This window comes from Sus scrofa, chromosome 7 (assembly GCF_054392235.1).
Source record: "Sus scrofa isolate SSC_HxYL_T2T_F1_AM1 chromosome 7, Sscrofa_HxYL_maternal_Yorkshire_Landrace_v2.0, whole genome shotgun sequence".
NCBI lineage: Eukaryota > Metazoa > Chordata > Mammalia > Artiodactyla > Suidae > Sus > Sus scrofa.
Genome location: NC_139389.1, coordinates 33,894,632 through 33,921,219, shown reverse-complemented (window position 1 = coordinate 33,921,219; position 26,588 = coordinate 33,894,632). Strand labels below are relative to the sequence as shown.

The window sequence follows — 26,588 nt, the reverse complement described above, 5'->3', positions numbered from 1 at the left end:
GCTGGTGGTACAAAGTGATGACACACCACCTTGGGATTCTGTTAAAAAGATTTAGACTCAAAAATCAAACTTAATACTCAACTAGAAAATATGTAATTTGTGAGTAATTCCTGGCTGTGGCTAATCAATTGAAAAAATAATGTATGCATTTCCATAGCGCTTTCCGCCCCCATTCCAAAATGCCACATTTTAGTAGTATAATCATCCTTGTTCTTAGGTCATATGTAAATGCATGTCTTATAATTAAATTATAAGAGGTTATTTGGGCATAAGTTTATTTAGACCAAATTATCTGTTCGGTTGTTTTTAATTCTCAAACTGTGGTTCCTTGAAGACTATAAATCCCTCATTCTTCCTGATTTCTATTCTAGGAAACAGGTACATTGCACCTTTGAGGAGTTATTTCTAGAATGGGATGTGGATGGAATATTTTCCAAACTCTTAAATAACTAGACGTGTTTTCCCATGACTGTTATACCCACACGACAAGTGAAGTAGAAAGCGAGAAATCAAAGCATTAAAATATTAAAAATTGAAGTGATAATTATGAAATGCCTATGCACAGGAGTGATTTCTAAGCATAAGCAAAAATGAGATAAGGCAAATAGGAAAATGAACAAAAACATCAAACTAGAAATCCTGAAAGAGAAATTATAAATGGAAATAGATATATAAAAAATCACCAAACGAAAAGATGCCCAACATCACTAATTATTAGAGAAATCCAAATCAAAACTACCTTGAGGTATACCACCTCACACTGATCGGAATTGCCAACATCGAAAAGTTTACAAACAATAAATGTTAGAGAGGGTGTGGACAAAAGGAAATTTCCTATGCTGTTGGTGGGAATATAAATTAGTACAATCTCTACAGAGAACAGTATGGAGTTCCTTAAAAAACCAAAAATAAAAATAGAGCTACCATATCATCCAGCAATCCCACTCCTGGGCACATATCTGGCAAAAACCATAATTTGAAAAGATACATGTACCCCAATATGCACTGCAACACTATTTACAATAGCCAAGACATGGAAGCAACTTAAATGTCCATTGACAGAGGAATGGTTAAAGAAGATGAGGGACATATATACAAGGGAATATTACTCAGTCAGGAAAAAAATGAAATAATGCCATTTTCAGCAATGTGGATGGACCTAGAGATTATCACACTAAGTGAAGCTGTCACACAGAGAAAGACAAATATCATATGATATCACTGAATTATGCAATCTAATTTTAAAATGATACAAATGAACTTATTTACAAAACAGAAACAGACTCACAGATTTCAAAAACAAATTTATGTTTGCCAGATGATAAACATGGAGGAGAGATAAATTAGGAATTTGGGATTAACATATACATGCTACTATATATAAAATAGAAAACCACCACAGACCTACTGTACAGCACAGGAAACTCTATTTGATATTCTCTAATAACCTATATGGGAAAAGAATCTGAAAAAGAATGGATGTATGTATATGTATAACTGAATCACTTTGCTGTACACCCGAAATTAACACAACATTGAAAATCAACTATATGTCAATACGTTTTTTTTAAAAAAAATCAATCTCAGAAGAAATATATATTCAAAAGAAGATGTTTAAGGTTATCAAGAATGTAAATATATTAGATTTAATTTATATAGCACCAGCATTTATTGTTGGTGCAAACAGTAATTTAAACAAGTGTACTGAAAACAATTTAGTAATATTTTTCAAGCGATTTAAAAGATAACCGTATCTTTTTTCCAATAATTCATTTTTAAGAACAGATTCTAAGGAAATGATCAGAAATTGTCAGAAATATTTATGAACACTTAGATATAAAGACACCCATTGCAACAAAATACATAATAGTAAAAGCTGGCAAAATTACATGCCCCACTATAATTATTCAGCTGAAATATTAGTCATTAAATATATGCTCATAAAGACTGAATGAAAAAACAAGAACAGGCATGTACTAAAATGTCAAGAATAAACTAAGGGTACATCATTGCTCTACTCTGTGAAAAAGGTATGCTTGAAAAGTATGGAAAGAAATATATAAAAATACCAACAATGATGACTCTAGATAATAGAATTAAAACATGTTTCCTGCTTTCTAAAATTTTGGATATATAAAATGGCCACAATGTCAACAAATTAGTTCACCATAATACTTTGCCATATTTCCAAAATGGCTTTCATCTAATGGGATTTCCACATGGAAGAGTGTTTCTCAGATTGAGTTTCCAGTATTCCTAGGTTTCTGTGGGGCTCTATCAGGAGAGTTTCAGAGTCCAAGGCACATGGGAAACCATATAACCCTCTTTCTCGTGTCAGGCATTCGTAATGCTCACTAGCATAATAAAGATCGTGAGAAGTCTCATCTGAAAATATCAAAACCTATTTTACTACTGCTTAAATTTATTTGATTATAGATGAAATTTACTTGACAATAAAACTTCAGATACACCCCATAACAGGATCTAGAAATGCTTTCAATGAAATCCTCTTACTAAGAATCTCATTAGGAGTTCCCATCGTGACTCAGCAGAAACAAATCTAGTATCCATGAGGACGCAGGTTTGATCCCTGGCTTTGCTCAGTGGGTTAAGGACCCAGCATTGCCATGAGCTGTGGTGTAGGTTTCAGGCGAGGCTTGTATCTGGCATTGCTATGGCTGTGGTATAGGCCGGTAGCTACAGCTCTGATTAGACCCCTAGCCTGGGAACCTCCATATGCTGTGGGTTTGGCCCTAAAAAGACAAAACAAACAAACAAAATCTGATTTAAAAGAGTCAGCGATTGAAAGTGTCCAAGAGATTTAAATAATCATGATTCAGCATGGGCTTGAGTTATTATGACAATGAAGTTAGTTCAATTTTAAATTAAATATGATTTTGGACTCTTTCATAAACAATAATTCTATCTTCTGACTTTCTAAGTACGTTTAAGCCTAAATAATTAGAAATCAGATATTGAGATTATTCATGCCTCTCTTTACCTTACAATCAGGCTGTGGGTAGATTGGGTAGCAGTGATTAGGTGAAGGAAAGAGAAAGAAACAGAATTGGGGGGAGGGGGGAGGCAGCGCAGGGCCTGCTGCTTCTAGAAGTTCCCGGGCAAGGGATCGAACCCAAGCCACAGCAGCAACCCGAGCCTCAGGAGTGACAACACCAGGTCCTTAACTCACTATACCACCAGGGGACTCCTGCAGCTACTTCTTGACTTATTTTTCAAAGCAGAGATCAGTCCTCTGGCACTGAAAACTTGATATGTGAAGTTTTTCATCCCTGCTTTTTACAATCCTTTTTTGATTTCTTTGCTTGGAATTGAGAGCCAAGGGCAGTTGAAACTGAGGGCATCTGAGAGTCCTCAAGCCCTTCAGCATTTTCCTTCGAGAAGTGTTGTGGTCCCAGAAATATTTTCTATTGGGAAAAAAAAATTAAGTATCTCAGGGCCTTAGCTTTTCATTCATAAGCTACCTGAGGAACAGAAATAATAGATTTAGCTTTGGTGTGGTATAGGGGCAATGAGTGAGCTATGTGAAAGGCACTTTACATGTGCAAGAGATTAGGGCTCTCGCTGCTTCAGATCAAGAGATGTGCATTAAATGTGGAGTGTTTGGTGTTATCGAGAACACAGAGGAGACTTCAGCCGTAACTGGCAGGATGGAGCAGAGGCTATCTGCCAGAGTTCCCATCTGCAGCAGCAGGAATTTCCTAACTTGGAGGTTTAGATGGTCCTGCGGCCCACCCTGCCAGTTTAGTCAGCTTCTCCTACAACTCACTGGCCAGTCCAGGGCTGGGTCAGAAAAGCTGTGTCAAGGCACTCCTCAGTTGCAGGGCAGCCCCGCTTACGTGCCCTTCTACACTGGTCGGTACTTGGGTAGTTCTCCAGCATCCAAACGAACTCACTATTCTTTATTCCAACCTCCACCTACCACAGTTGAGGCCTGTGACTGTTTGCAACGTTGATAGTCTACCTCTTTTCTATTTTGCCAAATGTTACTCCAGCTCACGCCAAGTCTGTTGTTTGCTTTTTTAGGGCCACGGTATATGGAGATTCCCAGGCTAGGAGTCAAATTGGAGCTGCAGCTACTGGTCTACACTACAGCCACAGCAACACAGGATCTGAGCCACATCTACAACCTACACCAGAATTCATGGCAACGCCAGATCCTTAACTCACTGAGCGAGGCCAGGGATCGAACCTGCATCCTCATGGATGCTAGTCAGATTCATTAACCATAGAGCCACGACGGGAACTCCTGCAAGTCTACCTTTTAAAGGGGAGAATCAACACAGATCCCCTTTCCATCCCTCAGTACCGGCCAGTTGGTTGTGTGGCACAAAGGTCAGTCTCCTTGGTGCCTGCAAAGCGCTTCCTTCCCTCCGCCTTGTGAGAATCATATCCACCTCCTTCAAGAGGCCACAGTACCTAGTTCAGAAGAAAGCCGGGAAGAGCCCAAGTCTGGGGATAAGACTCTTGGTAAACTCATTACTAGAGATTTTTTTTTTCCCTAAAATATAAAGCATTACTAATGAAGTGAAACTATTCCAAATCCAATACAGGAAATGCTAGAAAAGTATATCGAACTTTGCACGGTTCAAACCATGTTCCAAACACCATGTTCCCAACAGCATTTACAAAGACAACACAGCACAGCAGAGTAGCAGAGACTCTGAATGCAGCCCTCCGCTTAACAAGGAGTACGACTTTGGACCAATGACTTAACATCTCTGGGTCTCACCTTTCGCATCTGTAAAATGGGGTCAATTTGTGAGAAGTAAATGCTAGTACTTAAAACGTCAGCACACATCCGGCACTGCCTAAACTCCAATGCTCTGGAAAGACAGTGGATTCCAGTGGAGTAGAAACCATTACAAGTCTTAAATTCTTCTATTATTTCACTCTGATGATCTGGTGTTTTGTTGCTATGAATTAACAGATCAACCCCAAAGACAGGGATAGCGTACTGGAAGTCTTAGAGGCACATCTTACTGCGCATCTTCATTTTGCAGTCACAGCAGATCGTTAGCAAAGAGTAAAACAGTTGCAAAATATTGGTCAATTCTTCTCAATAATCAGTTGAAGTAATAATGGTCTGATGCCCGTATCCTGCGCAGACTCAAAGCAATGTACCCAAGAGGTCTGTGGACCAATTCTTGGAATTCTCTATCTCCACATAGCAAAATATGCCTTCAATCACTCACTATACCCTGAACCCACATCATATTCAGTGTGTACAGTCACAAGAAACACCGCACACAGCCTCATTAGCACACACATGAAGCAGTGAGGTAGGGTCTAGGGTCAAGATGTAGACACATCAAACAACATAAGTTTGAAAAATTGTATGACCTTTACCCTTATTTCCCCTAACTACAACGCAAATAAAGAATGAATATTTAAGACACACTTAGGCTCTGGAACATGCAGTAAGCATCCAGAGTAAAATGTAAACCTTCTTTTTTAGATATTTCCCCCCAAATCACTAGAGCCTCATATTAGTAAAGTCTAATCAAGACACAGCAGACTTCAGACAGAGCCTCCTAAGCTTTGGTTCTACCTCTGCCTTATGCTTTCTGGACTATTCTTGAGGTTCTATTTGCTGGTAAGAAGCACTTTTTTTAAAAAAGGACTGAGGTTTGAAAAAGATTTTCTCTACTCGCAAGAGGTTAATTTTCCCTGGTTATTTCAACAATGAAGAAACACACTGTTTTAGATCATGTTTGTTAGTGCTTTTAATTTTACTTGGTGCTGGACTCTTTGTGTGTGATTTCTTTAAAGTATGCAACATTGAGCAAAAAAAAAAACCCTGGCTCAGGAATCAGAGACTTGGCCTGGACCTGGCTCCTCTTGCCCTGAGATCTTGGCCCTGGGATAGGCAGAGTCTTTCCACAGTGCCTGACCCTGCGCTAGGTAGTCAGCGTCCACTTGTCCAATGACTGAAGGAAAGACCTCTCAGGACGCCAGCTGAGAGGCACAGACGTATGTTGCGGTGTCACATCTACTTTGCTGAGTGCCTGACCCTGCAGTGATGTAGGGGAGGCCCATGATGTACAAACAGTATCAGCCCTGAACATTGTTGTGGTTAAAAGCTGCATGGCTGTCTGTATACTTCAGAAGCAGCTTTCCTAGCTAACAAGGAGTGGCAAAGAACAAAAACACATTGTATAGTCAGATAGATTGTGATTCCAGCACTGATTCTGCCATTTCCCAGTTGGGTGACCTACGTAAATTACTTAACCTTTAATGAGTTTCAATGTTCACGCCAATAAAATGGGAATAGAAAAATATTTATCCATAAAACTGAGATGCAGTTTAATTAAAATAAGGCATGTCATTAAACCACTTAGCCAGTCCCCAGTACAGGAATTATATTTATTGCTGTCATCGTTGTTTTGATTACCACTATACCACCATTTAATATTATATGACAGTGTCATAAACTTCAAAGATATCACTGACACACACACACATAATCATAATAAACAGTCTGCTTAATTCTGATACATGCTTCCTCCAAGTAAATAAGTGTAGAATGAGAACTGTTTTTGATGTGGCAGTATGAAGGAAAAATATTCATTGTTGATTTGATTATGTCAATGTGTTTAATTGGAATCTATATTTTATTGTAAGAACTTCACTCATCACAACTGACTTTAGCAAAGAGCATCTTAATGACATCTCTCAGCATGTTATCAAATAATGAAAAAGCAATAAATCCATATTTTCCCACTCAACATATTAAGAAATATCAAAAGTTGGAATTTCCGTTGTGGCTCAGCAGAAACGAATCTGACTAGCATCCATGAGGACACAGGTTCGATCCCTGGCCTTGCTCAGTGGGTTAAAGATGGCGTTGCTGTGAGTTGTAGTGTCGTCGCAGATGCAGCTTGGATCCCATGTTGCTGTGGCTGTGGTGTAGGCCACTGGCTACAGCTCCGATTGGACCCCTAGCCTGAGAACCTCCGCATGCCACGGGTGCGGCCCTCAAAATACAAAAGAAAGAAAGAAAGAAAAAAAGAAAAAGAGATATCGAAAGTCAATGTGATGACTTTACAGATAGATACTGTAAACAGAAGAGGTCTACAGTTTATTATGGTCTTTTGTGTGACTTTTGGGAAAACCCATACATTCACATTCGGCTTTAAAATATTATAAGAAGAAGCAATTCAAGAAAATTAATTAAAAGATCTGTTATCTGAAAAACAAAAACAAATAATCTAGGAAAGTCAAAATACTTAAGGCTGAATTGTTTGAAATAGAAACAAAATGGTAATAATGATATAACTAGTAATAAGAACAGAAACAAATTAGAAAATCACAAATTCAAACACGATCTGAGTAACAGACACCACCAAATGCTCCAGGACTGAATGATTATTTGACCAGAGTGGGTTTCCCTTTTTCGAGTTCAGCAGTTTATGCACCAAGATTTTCATCATGAATGGACTTTTTTTTTTAAATTAGAACTAAAAAAACAAGTTGTCTCCTGAAATATGCATTAAAACTCAAGATCTTTTCCCTTCTTTCAAAGGGTCTTTTAGAGAGTGCCATGTCTCCACAACCAAAAGTTGTCTAATTCTATATGATTCCTTTGGCCTGCCATCAGTGTTCCCCCTTGACAACAAGCAAGGAAATGGAACAGGTAATACCTGGATCTAAAGTAAAACATTGGGTTCGTTGTACGAATCGGACCAAAAGTAATTGAAAAGCCCCTTTCAGCAGCACCTCACAGAAAGCATTGCCTTCAGGTGATCACGGAGAAGCCCCACAGCTGCCAACAGCTCTGTTGTGGACCCACCTTTCTCTGGACACCCCCAGGAGGGAGCACAGTCCACCAACTGTCCAACTTGAAGACAGAGTCTCTGAAAGTCACGTTAATTATCTTGTGGATAGAGGAAAAGCAGGTGCACCATGTTCCACGATTTCAGGGAGGCATCTGCTTGACAGTCTGGTGGGCTGGGTTTAAAACACCAACTCAAACAGCAGAACCCCATGGATCCCACTCAAGCAGAAGTAGCTGTCGTAGCCAGAGGGACTGCTAATGGCATACGTTGCTCATGTGGGTCCTGACATCTATAACCGTGCCTTATTAAGTCCTAGCTCCAATTCTGTATTATGATCTCCACTCTACCGATGGGGAGATAGTTCCAATGGAGTGGAATGGTTTATTTGAGGATGTGGCAGCTGTCAATACAAAGCTGGTATTCCAAAGAGTCTGACTTCAAAACCCTGACACTTAAACCCTACGGAGATAATCAGAGAACCAAATAATCCCTCTTTATTCAGAGCAAAGGAAACATCTACAAAACATTAACCATAACACCTATTTAATTGATGGCCTTCACTTCTTCCTCCCTAGATGAGTCTACAATGTCTCTGTCACGGTGCCTACAACATTCCCAAGTTGAACTGTTCCTTCCTCTGCTTTTGACAACTATAGAGTACAGTCAGGTTAAAATTACCATCCTTCATGGCTTCTTCTGGAAAGAAGCCATTCTACTCAATGTTCACCTGGGATTAAAGGCCAGGGGGATGGCTCTCGCCTCGAGGCTTTGTGGTTGGTTATTTATGAGAACCAAACAGCAGACACACCTGCTCCTCCACGAAGTTCTCCCTCTGTGAGTCACAGGAACTCTGCGAGGGGAGAGGAAAGGTAGCACAGAAGAGACAATAATCCCAATTTACCTCCTCCTAACATTATTGCTGCCTGCAACGTTAACTGTGGAAAAGAGCATATGATTCCACTCGGAATTTAAAAAGCTTTAACACACAGTCACGGGTCATTTCAGGAAGAATGACATAGGATTGAGGATAAACAGGCCTAAAGATTGAAAGCATATATTGCACTTTGTGTTTGCTCTACATGTCTGCATACATGCTAGCCCTTTCAGTGCTGTTTTGTGACTGGCAATGGTAGTCGACCGTTTGCCTTGCCAGGTTTTTGTTTTTAATTTCAGTTTGCTCTAGAAGAGTTTTAATGTATCACCTGAAATTACTGATCCAGATGCAATTTAAGAATTTTTTTCTGCCACTTTACTTCACCACCTTGTGGGCTAATTAACTCTCATGCTCAATTATGATTGTCTCTTAAATCTTGCCATAAATTAATGAGGACAAAGATTAACATCCGTGTCAGTAACTTGCCCTGAAATTGAAGTGACTCCAGAATTCTTGATGACTAAACGCCCCACATCCAGGTAGGCATTTGTGCTAAATATCTCCCGTGTATGTCTTGAGACCCACTCTCCACCTTTCTCTGCCCTGCTCTCTGCACCTAGAGGCTGACTTGCAGAGCTGGTCCAGTGCGCTCCATGACGTTCAGCTTGCAGTGAAGAACAACCAATGGGAATGGCAGAAAAGTAAGGTCTGGGTGTTTCCTCCTTGGCCTCCCTCCCTGCTGAGTCTCTAGGGGTTGGCTGCCTGGATCGTCAGATAAGGTCCATCATTCCTGGCAGGATGCCTCCCCCACAGCTCTTCTCTGAGCTTTCTTTTTTTTTGCTTTCTTTTTTTTTTTTTTTTTTGTTGTTGTTGTTGTTGTTGTTTTTTAGGGCCACACCTGCAGCATATGGAAATTCCTCGGCTAGGGGTCAAACTGGAGCTGCAACACCAGATCCTTCATTCGCTGAGCAAGGCCAGGAATTGAACCCACATCCTCTTGGATACTAGTCAGGTTCGTTTCCACTGAGCCACAACAGGAACTCCTCCTCTGAGCTCTCTGATACCTGTTTCTGCTTCTGTCCCAGGAGCTGTGAAAGAAGGCTCCTCTGCTATTACAGGGGCTGCACTATCACGGTTTTTCCAGAAAGCTCTGCCCACAACATTAGAAATACTATAAGGTGAATTAAATCTTCCTCAAATGATTCAGTTTGTTTGTGCGTGTTGTCTCTGTCCACTGGAAATAAAAAAGGATGAACAGGGCATGATTCCTGCTACTGTGACACTGTCATCATTTGTGCGTTCGGAAGGGCCCTGCGCTGGGTCTGATCCTCTGCTGCCACCATCTTGGAATTCTTGATAACTTTTAAACAAGTGGCCTTGCGTTTTCATTTTGCATTGGGCTCCAAAGTTATTCAGCTGCTTCTGCAAATGTGAGACAGATGTTGGCTACAAATGCAACTCCAGCAACAACAGCTATTTAGAGAGGTCTCACTAGGTTCCAAATACTGTTCCTAAAATTATATACGATTAACTCATTTAATCCTCTCAACACCCAATGAGGAAGGTGCTACTATTATCAGCAGCACTTTTATAGGCAAGGAACCAGAGGCACAGAAAGAATGTAAGTAATTTGCCCAAGGTCACCCTGCTAGGAAGTGTAGACTATGGGATTCAATCCAGGCATGCTGGCTTCTTCTATGCCCCTCTCTGCTTCTGTGATGGAAGCACAGAAAGGAAAGCAATTAGATTTAATTTATAATTAAACTGTTTTCTTGAAAGTCAGTTTTCCCTCTTGATTTTATTTATTTATTTATTTATTTATTTATTTATTTATTTATTTTTGCCATCCCCTTGGCATGTGGAAGTTCCCAGGCCAGGGATTGAACCCGCACCACAGCAGTAATCCAAGCCACTGCAGTGACAACACTGGATCCTTAATCCACTGTGCCACAGGGAACTCCATTTGGGGGGCAAGGGGGTCTTAGAATTAAACTTTAAAGTCATTTGAGCAGTAATATGCCATGGACTTCAGGCTCTGAAAATAGACTGTCCCTCCCTCAAATGGCAAAGTTACAATAGGGACAGAAAATGTGTGCACCACAAATAGTAATGAATTTCTCCTATCAGGACAGCCTAGCTGAAAGGGGTTCATAAATGCTAATAAATCTTTTGATGGTGCCACATTTCACAGGCCTGCGTGAAATTCAAATGAGATTCGCATCTGACCTTTTTAAACTATTTTCTTTATTCCAAACAACTTCAGGAAAGCTGTTAAACCACAAGAACAATAAAAGTTGTTATTTACTTCCAGAAAGAAGTGAAATCAACACAGTATCTATGAGATCATTTCATTAGATGTATTTATTTCTGAAATGCCGGGTTGTGTTCTCTAAGGCAAGCACTGACACTCCCTTGTTTGTGAAAAGTAAATTAAAACGACACATCATTGTAGAGACAGGAAGCGTCATCATCTTAAAAATTAGAAAATAGCCCATAACTCAGTTTAACTTCTATACCAATCAAACAGTGTAACATTACACAAGGTCTGGAGTTCCACATTTTATACCACATTTGTGTAATTCACTGCCTTCCAAGTATATGATAGTCACTCCCTTTGGGGATGGAGGTTTTGCTGTTATTTCCCTTTGTCCCAAAACCACAAATCTACAAATGATTTTTTTTTTTCTCACGTTAAGCACTGTACAGTTGCATAGACTTTGTCTCTACCTTAGCAGGCTGTCCTTTTATCACAGCCATTTAGACAAAACTCATACAAATCTGGGGTTACTACCTGGTTACATAGATTCTTATCAACCTCTCCCAAAAAAGGCAGGTGACTACTCCCACTCTGATTTTTATCTCGCTGTCCTAACTTTAAGGTCCACAACTGAATCTTAAACATCCCAACCTGACATCAAAATCACACCCGACACCCTTTTTCTCCCCCCAAACAAATGAGCCAGTTGTCAGGGCTGACTGGTGGATTGTAAAGGCTATCTTAGCCAAGGAAGGGTATTATTTTTAAGAGATGAGCAAATGGGGAAACCCCACAGCCCAGCCAATAAAATATGAACTTAAGGTGCAAAGAAGCACTCATAAATATTCCCTTGAACAAGGAATGCATTGTTTCACTCCAGTTCTTTCAGTGGCTCCTCTGATCTCAGCCCCTCTCTGCGTCAGGGAAGCCTCTTCCTTCAACCTGTGGTTTTTTCAAGCTGAGCTACTACATTATTTATGGCTGTAAGGGTGAGTAGCCCGTCTGTATGCGCCTCGTACACACACACTGGGCGCCCCCGCCCTTGTCCCCACTCCGGGATTCGCTGTGGAAGGATGAAAGGGTTTCCCCCCGGAGCTGATGTGGTTGGGGATGTGGCATTAAATGCCAAGTATGAAGTAGACGGAGGGTTTCCCCACACAGCCTCCACCTGCGCGGTTCCCAACACCCCCAACGCTCATTCCATTCATTTTCCTCCTTTTAGGGGCTTTGAAAAAAATACTTTATTTCTCTCTTGGCCTCATCCTCATTGTTCTCTGCCTCCAAATGTTACTCTTGATCTCTTTATACTCTCTCAACATCTCTTCTCAACCTCAAAAAGGAACGAATAATTTCTTCACAGGCGTGACAGGACTATTCAATGAAAATTACATACGCAAACGTGTTTTATAAACCGAAAACAAACCGCATTTTTGATTAGCGTTATTTTTGTTTCGTGGCGCATTTTTTTTAACTTTCCCTTGAATTTCCCCCTTTTAAATTTTAATTATGTTATAAAATAGTAAAGGCAAAAACAATTAAACTCAGTCAATGGGCTCCTCGGGGAGAGGTGAGCAGGCTAAGAAGAATGGGGTGGTAGAGAAACAATTAAAGGGGGTGGCAACTGCGGAGAGGTTCTGATGCCCTGGGGGGCTTTTCTCCTGATGGGTGGAGGCTGCAATTGGCCCATCCTAACCTTTTCCTTCTCAACGAGAGAGAAAACAGGAGACTGTACCTAAATGATCAAGCTGTGACGAATTGATTTTCAGCTAATCTAAGCCTCCAGCTATGAAGAAACGAGGACCAAAGACAGATCCCAGGAAGGGTGGGGGCAGTCAGAAGAGGGGTGCCAAGAACGCCTGGAGCTGGAGAGGCCTTAGAACTGCAGAGAAAAGCTAAAAAATGGGAGGGGAGGGGAGTGAGGAGAGAGGGTGGCGACACTGGAGAAATGGAAGAATGAAAGGGGGGAGGCTGGAGGTGGGGGGTGAGCTCCTCTAACATGTGTTACAGCTTCTTATTTCCAGCTTCTGGAACTTCTGACTAAACTTCTAAAGCTAACAGTTTGTGACGGACCATTAAAACATGCAAAAACACTTTTAATTAAACTATGATTATAACGATCTCTGCAGCCAAGCCCATCAGTTGTCAAGAACAGAGCTTGAAAGGAGAAGGAGAACCCTCCTGGGTGGGGGGTGCGTGTGAAGCCAAGGGTTGATGAGAAAGAGAGCAAAGGCCTCCACCATCAGCAACTTCTTTTCTCTTCAAAAGTAAAAAAGTTGTAAGGAGTGATGGTCTCACCCAATATTAGTATTTGTTATTCCAGGCATAATCCACGAATGCGTACGACAAGGGTTTTAGAGGATCTTTCCCATCCCATCCCCCCTTCCTCAAAAAAAAAAGTCTTGTGTGTGTTTATAGGTGTGTTTATGTTACACAAGTGTTAATCACCTTGTTGGAGAGACTACAGAGACAGGCATCTTGAGGTATATCTGTGTACACATTCCCTCCACTGGGCACTTGAGTCAGCCAAAAACAACAATAAATATCAATGATGTCTTTCAAATCTGTCAGCTGAGGGCACAAGCGGTTTTTTTTTTTCTCCCAGTACCAGGAAAGTTTAATGATTTAGGGAAGTAAGGAAAGAAGGGTTCAATTTAAAACTGTGAAAGAGCTTTTTTCTACTTCATATCTTAACGCACTAACGGTGCTATAAAATATGAATAAAAATTAAGCATCACATTTTTATACTTTTATGCTTGAGAATGAACATATATTCTTGAACTATATTGACGTATTTGACTCCAAGCCAACTGATCAAAGCCCATTAATAAACCCAAAGTTCTTCTTTATCAGAGAAATACATATAGACAAAGAATCATATAAAAGTGAATTTTCTGTGTTTACTGTTTTTTGTAATTTCCTCTGAAAGTACAATGTTATGTCATTTTAATTATACTGTCGCCAAGTAATCAAATAAAATCGGTTTCTAACTAAAAGATCCGAGAAATGCACTACTTGTTTATTTTTATGTAAACTAGAGATAGACTTAAATATTGCAAGCAAATTACCTAATCATTCCTTTTATTTGCAAAGTTACCTGATATATAAACTAACCTTTACCATTTTTGCAAAAGAGATGGTTAAAAAGAAAAAGTTTACCAGAAAGATATTTTTTGTTACTAGCAAAATAATGGGATATCAACTAAGCAAAATTCCACTGATACCCAATAGTCTCAGGGACAAAGCAGAGAAGTCAGTTTGTAAAAGCCAAAGACTGATAAAAGTTGGCTTAAGAATAATGGATAAAATAAAGCATAAAGTTTCTTCTCATATAATAATAAATATTTGTTTCTTCCAAGTGAACAAATCACTAACCTAATTTTGAGGTTGGAATAATGTGTTTGGTTTCATATTTAGCTGCTGAATTGGCCTTGGGGCAACTTATTCATGTTGTATTGTTCCTTTTAGTAAATTCTAATCTATTTTTTACTTATGAACATAAAACTAATCTCATCTGAAATTTTAAAAAATAGATATCTTGTTAAATACAATTCAGAGTTTTAATTATATTAAATTGTTCTTGGTGAGCAAAATTTACATTGGAAAAAAAAGTTTTTCTGAATGACAAGATAATTGTAGAAAACCCATTATCTGACTTGAAAATGACACTGGCAAGCATTAACACCAAGGTGCTACTAGATCCTTTTTATATAATTCAACCTATTATAGGAAATGTCAGTAGATTCCTTTCACACATTTAAATATCCAGGTGACTTCCTCAATACAAATCCCTTGCCTGCTGCTAATTTGATCATTTGTGCTTAGTCTCCACTGTATCTTTTAAGATCCTAAAAAAAATAAAATAAAATTCTCTTCAGTCTTATAGAACATGAAAAAGGCTGTAGATAATATTTGTTAGCAAATGTTACATTAAGAAATGTTGAAAGTCTTGGTGCAGTTAATGATGATATTACACTTTTACCTTTTCTAAGTGTGCTGTGACCTATTTTATTATGGAAGAAATACAGAAGCTACAGCTTATTACTAAGCAGTGATTGACTGTAAGCTTTGGATGGATTAGAAGGTATATAGTCTAAAGAAAATAACATAAAATCATGGATCAATTTTCCTCAGAGACAACTAGGAAAATCTCACTTAGTATCATAATCAATTTGTCAGTAATTTCATGTGAGACATTTAGTTTGGATTTATTAAATTAAAAAATACAGTTTATTACTGAAGACAGATCACTACTCACAACTTGAGCATTATAAGAATAAATAAATACAAAGTTTCTGAATCTTATATCTAGTGTCATTTCTCTAGGTAAAATAAATAATTATATTCTGTGGCATAGCTAATAAACTGCTTTGTTATTATAATCCAAACAATATAACCAAAATTTTATGGATTTAAAAATGTAAGTATTCTTTAATGATAAAAATGGTCCTAGAAGTCACTGAATAAAACTGTTTATTATTGGTTTTGGCTTTCTTATGCTATGTCAATTTATAGAAAATAATGGCACACAGATTCAAAAATCATACTTCCTTTCTAAAAAAACAAATGCACTTCTTCTGTGAATGATCAAAGCATTCAGTTACAATAAAACATATTATTAGGACAGATTCATGACTGAGCTATTGTTTTATAAAGTAGATAATATAAGAAATTCTTTCCTGTCAGATTTTAGATAACCTGAACTGATTTTTTTTCAGTGATTTATTTTAATATGTAAATCACACTAGATGTCTTTTTTTTTTCTGTGAAAATATGATAACTAGTTGAAATTCTTGAATAATCTTGAGAAATTGCTACAAAGTAAAAGACTATGGGTCACATTTGCATGCCACTCATACTAGGAAAAAGCAATCAACTAATTTAGAATTAAGACATATTATAACAGCCTGAAAGTTCCAAACTGAACCTGCTAATTGCATGTAGAAGAAAAGACCCCCAGGACAACTGATTAGGGAAACCAGTGATGACTTACTAAAACTTATAATGAGAGCTTTGTCTCCAGTAACGTGAAACATGATTTATTAGGCACCTTATCCTTCCTGCTAGGATTGCTCAGAGCAAATGAGGAGGGCATATTAAGCAACATATATTATTAAGGCATCATGTGCTATTAAGATTTGTTGCTATCTGACTTTTCAAAGAATATTTTGACATATTATACAAGGAAGTTTTTAACTAAGTGTGTAATAAAACATGTCAGTTTTAAGTCCAAGCAGATTGCACTTTTAAAACAGTTTCAAAGTTCTTAAATTAAAAACTGATTAAATTTGTTGATTAAGCTTTGTCTTCAAAAATAAATACATTTTAAGATTTTTTTCTTTTTTAGTATCTGAAGATGGTAAATTTTCACCTTCAGTCTCTACCAAAAAATTGGAAGAAAATTACAGCCCTTGGAAAAATCATTTCAAGTGGTGATCCTTTAATATCATTGCAAGATGAAATACGGGGCACTAATATTTCATTTGATATTGTCAATATCGGTTTTGGGGGGTATTGTCAGAACCAGCAGTCAATAAAACATAATTTTAAAACTATTCTCTAACAATGCTAACTAAAGAATTTTTCCATTGAAATTTTTTATCTTAAATGATAAGACCATTATAGTATGTTTTACATTTCTCTTGCTTCTGAAAAAAATCAAATGAGTAACATATATTTTAACCGTCACAGTTCAAAAACGTTAGATTGAAACTTTCTCCCAAAATGTTTTTCACAGAATTTCAGCATCTATCTCTGAAAGTCTTTGATAGTAATCTTTTACAGTATTATTTGATCTTAATTACTTTCACATCAATATTTTCAGAGTGGTTGCCTCCCCTAAATGAAAGTTAAACAGCATAGACATCTATGCTTTCTAGCTTACTGACCCAAAAAATGGTTCAGAATGCAGCTTTTACTTTTCCATCTGTAAACACTTGCATTAATATTATTGTCATCATTCTTTTGCCTATAGCATAGCTATCCCCATAAATTCTCCTTTTTTTAGATTATTGCCTGTTTATTCATACATGTAAGCAAGGTTGAAATTTTAACAAGATATAAAAAGACCCAAATCTATCCAAACCATGTGTTTAATTTTAGCTTTTTATATTAAACATCTATGTATATAGATGACTTGGTTGCCTAAGGCAAAATCTTAACATTGCATCAATGAAAGAAAGGAAACAGAAGCTGGAGAGGAGAGTTATAGAAAATGACTTTATATAAACATGACCACCTACCAGGCAGCTACTCTACCATTAGGAAAACTTCCACTTTGTAGTAACAGAGATGAACAAATAAACGAACAACATACCTAAATTGACAAAGCTCATGACCATGTCAGCATCGTTGAGAAAGTTGGCATCATGGAGGCTGGCTAGAGGAGGGCTCTGGGTGGTCAGGGGAGTCGTTCGAGACAACTGTATGCGGCGAGGGTACCCATTGGGAGAGGCTGGGGAGCCCTTCCTGGCTCCCCTGGTCTCTCCTGCCAGGGACGCCCTCACAGAGTACTCCGGCTCCTCGGGGTTCTCTTCGCTGGCCATGGCGTTGTACAGGTCCAGCATAAAGAGAGGTGCAGAGGAAGCTTGCTTTCCAGGTGAAAATGGTCTGGGTCTGTGAGGCAAACCCAAGATAGAGAGAATTTCCCTCTGTATTTCCCGTCTTTCGTGGTTCCGTAGTCTTCTATAAATAAAACTGGAGTGAACATGGTTGTCTCCCAAACCTCCTTTTGCATAACCCACTAGAACCCAGCAGCTCCAGAGGAAACCCACAATACCCCTAAGTAAAAATACAGTCAGATGCATTTTTGTCCAAAAGCAAAAGTTGATATTTTTAGTCCTTCTTGTCCTCTTAAAAAAAAAAAAAAAAAAAAAAGATCTAAGTTCCTAGGAGGTATACTTTCCCAGTAGCTGAAAAACAAATTTACCTATTCTTCATGACAGTGACATTTCTGAACACAGCATCCTCACTGATTTTCTTGCCCTATTTTAAATATTTTGGACTATGTCAAGAGTAGTTATTCCTAAGAAAGCTGAAACTCAGATTTCCAATTATCCACAGTTGTTAAGAGTTTTTGCTGCATGGATGTAGCAGAAGACGGCTAACAGTATTTGATCAGATGACCTAGGCATTCCTATATGAATATATGATAATCAGGCCTTTGGTATCTGAATGAGCAAAAGTTGATCTTCTGATAAACTGTAGTTCCCAAAGTTATCTTCACTTGCTCTTGAGTTCTTCTCAACCTTTGAGCTCTTTCCAAGACAAATCCTGATTTCTGAATCACAGATCTAGGCTGGTCTGCACCTTGGTGTTGGAATATATATTTGTCCGGCAGCTTGGTGATAACTTTAACATCTTTTGTGTCGTCTTAGTGTAAAACAAGACTCAAGGTTGTACTATTCAAGTCAATGTGTTTTCCTGAATTTACTTGAAAACCTTCCTGTTACTTCCACCTCCAGCAGGCACAAATATACCAGCCCTCTTCAAGGGAGATCTAAAGAGTAATGTAAGCACAACCCTGCTGGGAAAGAAGAGGCTTCTCATTGTAATTTGAAACTGGTAAAGCAAAAAGAACTTAACCCTTTTGCTACCAGAAAAGCCTCCATTTTCGCAATTTTATAGCCACGCATCTGACACGGCACAGTGATGCGTGAAGCATTTAAATTCTAGGGGAGGAAAAAGCCAGCTTGCAAGCAGTAGACTGAAAATTTTGTCACCAACTTTATAGGAGAAGCTTTTAGATCTTTCTTTTAATAGTACTCATTTAATACACTTCTATATTAAGTCTCAGGTTGTGGCTGAATGTACAGGACATGTCTCCATCCTATATTTAAGGTTATTTCTGGGTTTTATAAGTTAATAAAGTTTACTTCTTAAAAAATAAAAGGAAGAGTCATAAATCGAGGTTAATCTGTTGTTTCTTAGTGATAGCCAGATCTTTTGAGAATAAAATGCAGTAGGGAATTAATCACCAGTAAATACATTCTAGCTTCCAAAGCAGTAGTTATAATAATTCAATAATGGTGATGAGACAACTCAGCTTTAGTGATCTTTAAATATCAAAATTTTCAGCAGAAACGTATATTCATATTTTTTTAATTCAGTGCATTTGAAATACAAATAGCCTAAAATATGGTGTCATGATTCTTAACTTTCCAGTCATTTCGGGTGAAATGTAAACAGACTTACAAATTAGATATTTCCCATAAATGCTACTCGGTGCTTTGATTTGTTTTAACCCATGCAAATAAACGCAGGTCAAATGTTCTTCATGACCACATGCATACTGAAATCTGCATTTTTAAAACTTGATGAGTATAATGGGGAAAGTGCACACCTTTCTTAAATACCACACTTAATCCAGGGAAATGAGCAAAGTATGTGTTTATCCTTAATGTTTAATGCCTTTAAAATTTGGAAGTCTACAATGTTTTTGTGCAGCTATAATTTTCCTTACAAGTTCTCCCTTAACCTTAGAGCTCACAGTACTTTCATTGTCTGGGACAGTATTCTGATTACCAGCGTAGATTTATCGAGCAAATTCTAGAACTATTATGAAATTTTAATGTTTTTCCTTTACCCTACCCAGAGGCGCCTAGTTTCTTATTTAATTTCTTTTTAAATATTTCCTCTGAATGTCTAAAGCAAAGCATATTTCTCATAAGTCTACAATTTATTGGTGAAGGCAAGACACTGAAAGGGCTCGTGGACTCTTATTGTATGGATCATTTTTCTTACACCAACACACTGCATTCAAACATCATGATGCTGTTTAATACTTGCCCTACAGAAAATTCTTTATTCCTGGCCAAGTAGGAAGCCACAGTAGCAAAACCAAGTACTGATAGACATGAAACACCTCTGTAACACAGCTATCACAGGAATAGCAGTAGTGCAGGTAGAAAGTAAATGAAAGAATGCCATTTTAGGAGTTCCCGTCGTGGCACAGTGGTTAACGAATCTAAGAACCATGAGCTTGCAGGTTCGATCCCTGGCCTTGCTCAGTGGGTTAAGGATCCGGCGTTGCTGTGAGCTGTGGTGTAGGTCACAGACGCGGCTCGGATCCCACGTTGCTGTGGCTGTGGTGTAGGCCGGCAGCTACAGCTCCGATTAGACCCCTAACCTGGGAACCTCCATATGCCAAGGGAGCGAGGGAGCGGCCCAAGAAATGGCAAAAAGACAAAAAAAAAAAAAAAAAAAAAAAAAAAAAAGAAAGAAAGAAAGGAAGCTCTATGCCAGTAAAATAAAAAATAAAATAAAAATTTAAAAAAAAGAATGCCATTTCAGTCGAAAATGGCTTAAACCACTAAAATTCTTGAAATGGTTTATTCCATATCCAAACAAAACTAAGCTTTTTTTTGTCACTGGTGCAGATTCAAATCAATTACTTTGAGTTAAAAGGGTTCTCCACTGCATTTATGAAACATATTCCAGATAAAGTGTACTCCAGTTTTTCGCTACCTTTTAGCAGAAATGATCAAGGTTATGAATTTGCTTCATGTCTCTAGAGCACAGAGTAGAGTTACAAATAAAAATCAGTTACCCTGGAGGAAGAAGCAATTCTTGTCTTCCACATGCGCTGATTTTTTCTTCCTCTAAGATACAAGTGAAAATTAAAAATGAATCAAGGTGTCATGAGTCCCAGACATTCATTTTCACAAAGTATGATTTATAATAACAATCAGTGAAATCGTAATTTAATTGCTTCACCAGGCATATAGTCTACCTCTATTCTGTTAATCAGTTGCTAGCATTCCTAGTCAGAACTCCTAGTATTCACCCTACCCCCACCTTCCCTTCCATCTCAGACTAGATTTGGCAAACATTCATTTCTTCAAAAGGATCAACATGTGCAAAGAGAAAAAGAAAAGAAAAACCTGCCAGGAAGAGAGGGGAAATGCTTACCACCAAATGAAAAGGCAGTCATTTTTAATTAAAAGTAAAGGTATTTTACCGTATCATTGGGATTCCAGGCTACTGTGTATCTAAGTATGTAAGAGCAATTTAGAAGATAAAGCATTTTGCAACTGCAAGGTATAAATATTCCAAACTTCAGAGCATGTATTTATAAGTTGTATAAGTCATTGAACAGACTGAATAAATATATTCCATATGAAAGAAGTTGGGACAGGAGAAACATCCAGGGCATCACAAGAATTGTTCCTAAAGATAAGCACATTCCAAGAAGATGAATCCTCATTAAAAATCCACCTCTCACAGTATAGAGTTTGCCTGGGGTATAGACTAATACAAGTGGCCTCCTGGTGGGAAACAGAGACAACAGAATGCCTGGAGAAGTACTCCCCCACTGTCATTCCTCTTGCCCATTTTTCTTTTTCCCTACAAAAAGTGGATACACTTAGCCCACGGATATATAAACCAACAACATCCAAAAGACGATTCCATTTTCCCCAGCCTTTCAAAAGAAACTAGCTCTAAAAAGATGAAGCATTTGTAAATCTGTTTTGTTCTGGAAGAGTCTTTCTATTTCACTTCTGGCTCTGTTGTTCTTGTCGTCATTGTTGTTGTTACACATTGCTCCTTGAAAAAAAAAATCTTAATTGAAAGATAAGACTGCAGGGGAAGACAGATACCCAATGTTAGCGGTATCTGCGCTCCTAAATTAGCTCTCAAGTTGAAAACAATCCAAAATCATGTACACAGGATCCCAAAATTCTTCAACAGAAGCTACCGTAGATTGCATTGGAAGGAGCAGGGGAAAGGGGGGGGGGGGGGGGACCACGCAGGAGGCTGGAGAGTCCAGGGCAGGCAGCCCCTTCTAGAACCTTCTTGGTGAATACCTGCACAAGTGCTAAACAGAGCAGCGTCTGTGATATTAAATTGCTTTCAGTTCACGCTTTCTGAGCCCCAAACATAGCGTATACATAAACAGAGACGATGGTGTGCATAGGAGAGGCCCGGAGGCAGGCAGGATGGTGCTACAACACCACCATCTGACAGACTTGCCTGCACAAACCAGAAAGGGACTGAAATCGTGGACACGTAGCCTACACTTGCTGTCTGGTTAATAGTTGTTAAAGAAACCTTGGACACGAATAATGATAGTGATCCAAAATGTTTGAAATAAAATGGTCTTATTTTTAATGAATGGTGACATCATTGAATATCTTTAAGTGAACAGGGGATGTCAATATGCTTTGTATTATTAAATGCTCCTCAGATTGTTTTCTATTATTTCATGAGTAAGTACGCTAACAGTTGCTTACGGGAGACTAAATCAACATTCAATCATTAAAAAGTAAACACCATTATGAAGTACTGATCTAAGGATTTATCCGGCAAAGACTCCAATTAACTAACCCCAAGACAGGTGGTAAGTCAAATTATCAGGACAGACGTTTTCTTCATCATCCAAATGGATGGACTATTTAAAATAGGTCGGTTGACCATTCAGCAGTTACATAGTTAACCATGAAAAAATAATTTCATTTGTAGAGCACTTCATCATTTTAAAAACTCAGGAGTTCCTATTGTGGTGCAGCAGAAATGAATCCGACTAGTATCTGTGAGGATCTGGGTTCGATCCCTGGCCTCACTCAATGGGTTAAAGGATCCAGGGTTGCCTGTGAGCTGTGATGTAGGTCACAGATGCAGCCTAGATCTGGCGTTACTGTGACTGTGGTGTAGGCCGGCAGCTGTAGCTCAAATTCAGCCCTTAGCCTGGGAACCTCCATATGCCAAGAGTGTGGCCCTAAAAAGCAAAAAAGAAAAATAATTTTTTTTAATTTAAAAAAAAAACCCTCATTCATAACTACTCAGCTTTTGGAATTGTTTATTCATTCAATGAGCATTTATTGACTGCCCACTGTGTGACTACTATGCACAATATGCTTCACCTTAAAAAAAAAAAAATGATTCTTGTCCTCACAGAGTTTACAATCATATATTATCATTTCAGTTAATTTCAGGACATAAAATTATTATTTAAAAGTGGTTGTTACTCAAGAGATATTTCCACTTTTTTCTTCAGAGTTAAGCTCGAATGTAAGCAACATAAAAGTAGGGACTGAGTTTAGTTTATTCATCAGCGTCAAGCAGTACATATTAGCAGCTCAATTAGTATTTGTTGAACAACCACCCTTTTTAACAAAGATGAACAATATTCCAGGGATTTTTTTTTTTTTAAACGGCGTATTCTCTGGAAACACTATAAAGATTCATCAGACCTTCATTGACAAATCGCGGTATCTCTTAAGAGATAGGCTCACTGACACTACTAAAGGTTCCTTTCATGCAGAAACTGGCCGATCGCACGCTTCATCCCATGGCTGTGAATCAAAGTGCAAATTTTTGTCAATATAAAGCAACTGTGATGACTCAGAAGGAAAAACATCATGGAATGAGTTGCATGAGCATTACAGAGTATCTTTAGTCTGTCATTACAGGGAGTACTGATTAGGTGACTGCCCACTGATTTGTTTGTTTGTTTGTATAATGATTTTTACTTTTTTCCATTATAGCTGGTTTACAGTGTTCTGTCAATTTTCTACTGTAAAGCATGGTGACCCAGTTACACATACATGTATACATTCTTTTTGTCCACTGAATTAAAGTGGCCCTTGACCACTACAAAAAACGAAATTCTGTTGCTATCAGTTAATACCTCCTTGGCTTTGAACTGTAACAGTTTATTTGTTTAGTTTAGTTTGGAGTTTTGGTGCTGTTCCTATGACCCATACGACAAGGCAAGAAGCCCTGGAATGGACCACTTTGTCTTAACAGTCATTAGCAACGAACACCACACCTGCCAAGGCTGGGGCGGGTATATACAGAGTTGAGGCACACACAGGATGAGATGAGTCTGAAAATGCCCGGAGCAAGGGAAAAGGCATTTGATAAAACGAGTTGCAGAGTCCCAAAGTCCAAGTCTTTCAACCCACGTTTTTCCTACTTCACACTTAAGCAAATGGAGGACTCTAGAAGTACCTTACCTAATACTAACCAGCTCACAATTTGTAGGAGTCTTACAGATCAATGCAAGGCACAGCTGCTGATGTATCCCCATCATTCTCATGAACAAGTTAGTCCTCGGTGGAAAATACAGTCTACAAATGTCACCAGTCATGATATGTTCAAAACAGGACAATTCAAAGGAATTTTTAAATTTTTCTGATGCAAAGCTGCCTTGATGGCATACTATTATTTGCAATGCTTTAATTATCAGCCCTACTTTTCCATATCATTTTTTTTTTAAGGAAACAGACACTATTTCATAGAGTCCTCATCCAAAGTTTTAGGGTAAAGCTTTAGGATAAATTTAGAGCCTAACAAATTAGCTCCAATTGTACCACAAAAACTGTCCAGCAGCAACGGAAAAACTCCCGTGTGTGTCACTCAAGACCCAATAATGTTCTGCAACATGGGAGGATACGAACTCTGTTTCTTAAGACATGCTGAGGAAATATAACTAATAATGAAGACAAGGGACAATAATTATTAATATTCAAGCGGTAAGCATACAATACTATCCTTCTAACACAAAGGTTCTGAAACCAGGTCACACATTACAATCACAAATGGGGAGCAGGGAGAGCATTTAAGAAATACTAATGATGTTGCTAAGAAAGTAGGTCTTCTGAGACCAGACGTTTATGTTGATCATTTTGCAATATAAGCAAATATTGAATCATGTTGTATATCTGAAGCTAATATAATGTTGTATCCAGTTATACCTCAATTAAAAAAAAAAAAAACTAATGGCTGGGCCACAGAGAAGACTAATTTTAATTCTGATTAATAAGCAGACAAAGTTGAGAACCCCTAGCAAATAGTCTTGGCAACATCCAAACCACTGCACAAGAAATATGAATAATGTTTCAGTATAACAGAGTTTCTAAATTAGAACAAGACCTTTGATTTTTTTTCTTGATTGCTGCTAAGACCCCCTGGTATGCAATAAATTGTTTAAACAAGTACATACTGTTTGCCTCCAGAAAACCATTTATACACTAAGTACAGCTTATTCAGCACCTACTGTAGCAATGAATAAAACACACAGCACTTGCTCTTTCCAAATTTAGAGATCAGGTGTTTCTAGAACAATTTCCTTAGATATTTGTATTTGAATGCTAAGTTTGCCACCCCCCCTCCACCCACCCCAGGCATGAGGAAGTTCCTGGGCCAGGGATGGAACCTGCACTACAGCAGGGACCCTAACTGCTGCAGTGATGACACTGGATCCTTAACCCACTGCACCACAAGGGAACTTCTCAAATGCAAGTTCTCAGACACAAAATGCTCTTGAATCACAGAAAGAATAAGATACATTCCTCAACATGGCATCCATTTATCACACGGTCCTCTTTGCACTCATTTCCGGCTCCTTGGATTACGATGCAAGGTGTATCTCAAGGCCTGCTCCATTACATAACCTTCAAAATTCAATTTAAAAAAATAGTCATCTTAGCCCACATAGCAGGTGCCCTTCACGCCTATGCACACGTGCGTGTTTCTGAAGTTCCCGTTGGCACTGGGTCTTCCCTCCATTTTCATTTCTAGGTACTTTATTTATTCAAAAGCTATTGATTTTCTAGTCTTGATCCTTCATTCTCTTGATATCTTTGGTTCTTCCATTTTCCAATAAACTCTTTATCTCCATGTTTCCATTTTTAAAAGCCTTATCTAGAACTCTCTTTCAAGCTGTAACTGTTTTCTCTCTCACCTTTCACCACCTCTCTCTCCCTGCAGGGTAGTCCCACCCTCCCCCTCCCTAATCTCCAGTTCCTTCTTTCGTCTAGAATAGTGTATTTTCTACTACTGCAAGTTCATTAGTAAGGCAGTGATATCAAGTTGCAATATAATAATATTCTTCCCATCCGATAAATTCATTTTACTTTTAAACTGCTTCAAGAGAAATGGATGCAAATATTGTAGCTAAACAATCCAACTCTAGATCAGTGTTTTCAGATACAGATATAAATGTTTGAAACGTTCATAACTTTTTAATGTTTCTAGCCAATATGTCAAAAATAACAGTGATAATAACTCTCAATTTGCAGTGTTATAGCAAAAAACAAGAATATAACCTAAATAGCTACTGAAATTATATCCTGATGCCAGTCCACACCTAGCATAATGGATAATTGTCTTTGAGTCCAAAGTATTAACTTCTTACTCTCCATGTTTTTATATTCTGACATGGGATACGTTTCTTCTAATAGGAGGCCCTAACTATATATGCAGTATGGTTTAATACTGTCTTCTAAAATGTTTTTTAAGACTTCCTAGAAAATTCTCTAGATATAATGCTTATCAATTATATGTTATCTTCCAGTTATTTTAGGGAAATAAAGTTAAGCCAAATCATCTACAATTTCTAACATAACCCAGGAATTCCTCATATGTGAATATGCTGCTTATTTACATATATTTTCAATATACTGCTCATTTACATATATATGCTTCTTAGGATATATCGGTGAAAAACTCATTAGATAAAGACCAGTCTGATAAGGTCCCTTAAACAGAGTGGTTTCAATGCAGCATTCAGGACTGCTCAAGTTTTTCAAGCACTTTCTAGATGGCGAAAGTTATTTCCGTGGAATTCTGGGGCAGTTCAGTTACCCTGAGCTTTTCCTTTCCACATCTATAGGTGCTTGATTCTATAAGAATTTGCTGGCATGATCCCTCTACCAGAATG

The 26,588-nt window shown here is 38.2% G+C and overlaps 2 protein-coding genes across 3 annotated transcripts in view; one reads left to right on the top strand and one right to left on the bottom strand.

Annotated features, from left to right (window-relative positions):
- The window catches only part of BMP5 (bone morphogenetic protein 5), a 123,756-nt gene extending 105,386 nt beyond the window's left edge, over window positions 1-18,370 (bottom strand). Inside the window, exon 1 of one of the 2 annotated variants that reach the window (XM_084966073.1) lies at window positions 17,241-18,370. In XM_084966073.1, the coding sequence (XP_084822199.1) occupies window positions 17,241-17,730 (490 nt within the window). In that variant the 5' untranslated portion in view covers window positions 17,731-18,370. 2 annotated transcript variants of the gene reach the window in all.
- TAP1 (transporter 1, ATP binding cassette subfamily B member) overlaps window positions 1-26,588 on the top strand; it is a 682,515-nt gene that overhangs the window by 382,631 nt on the left and 273,296 nt on the right. The gene's annotated exons all lie outside the window — the stretch shown is intronic.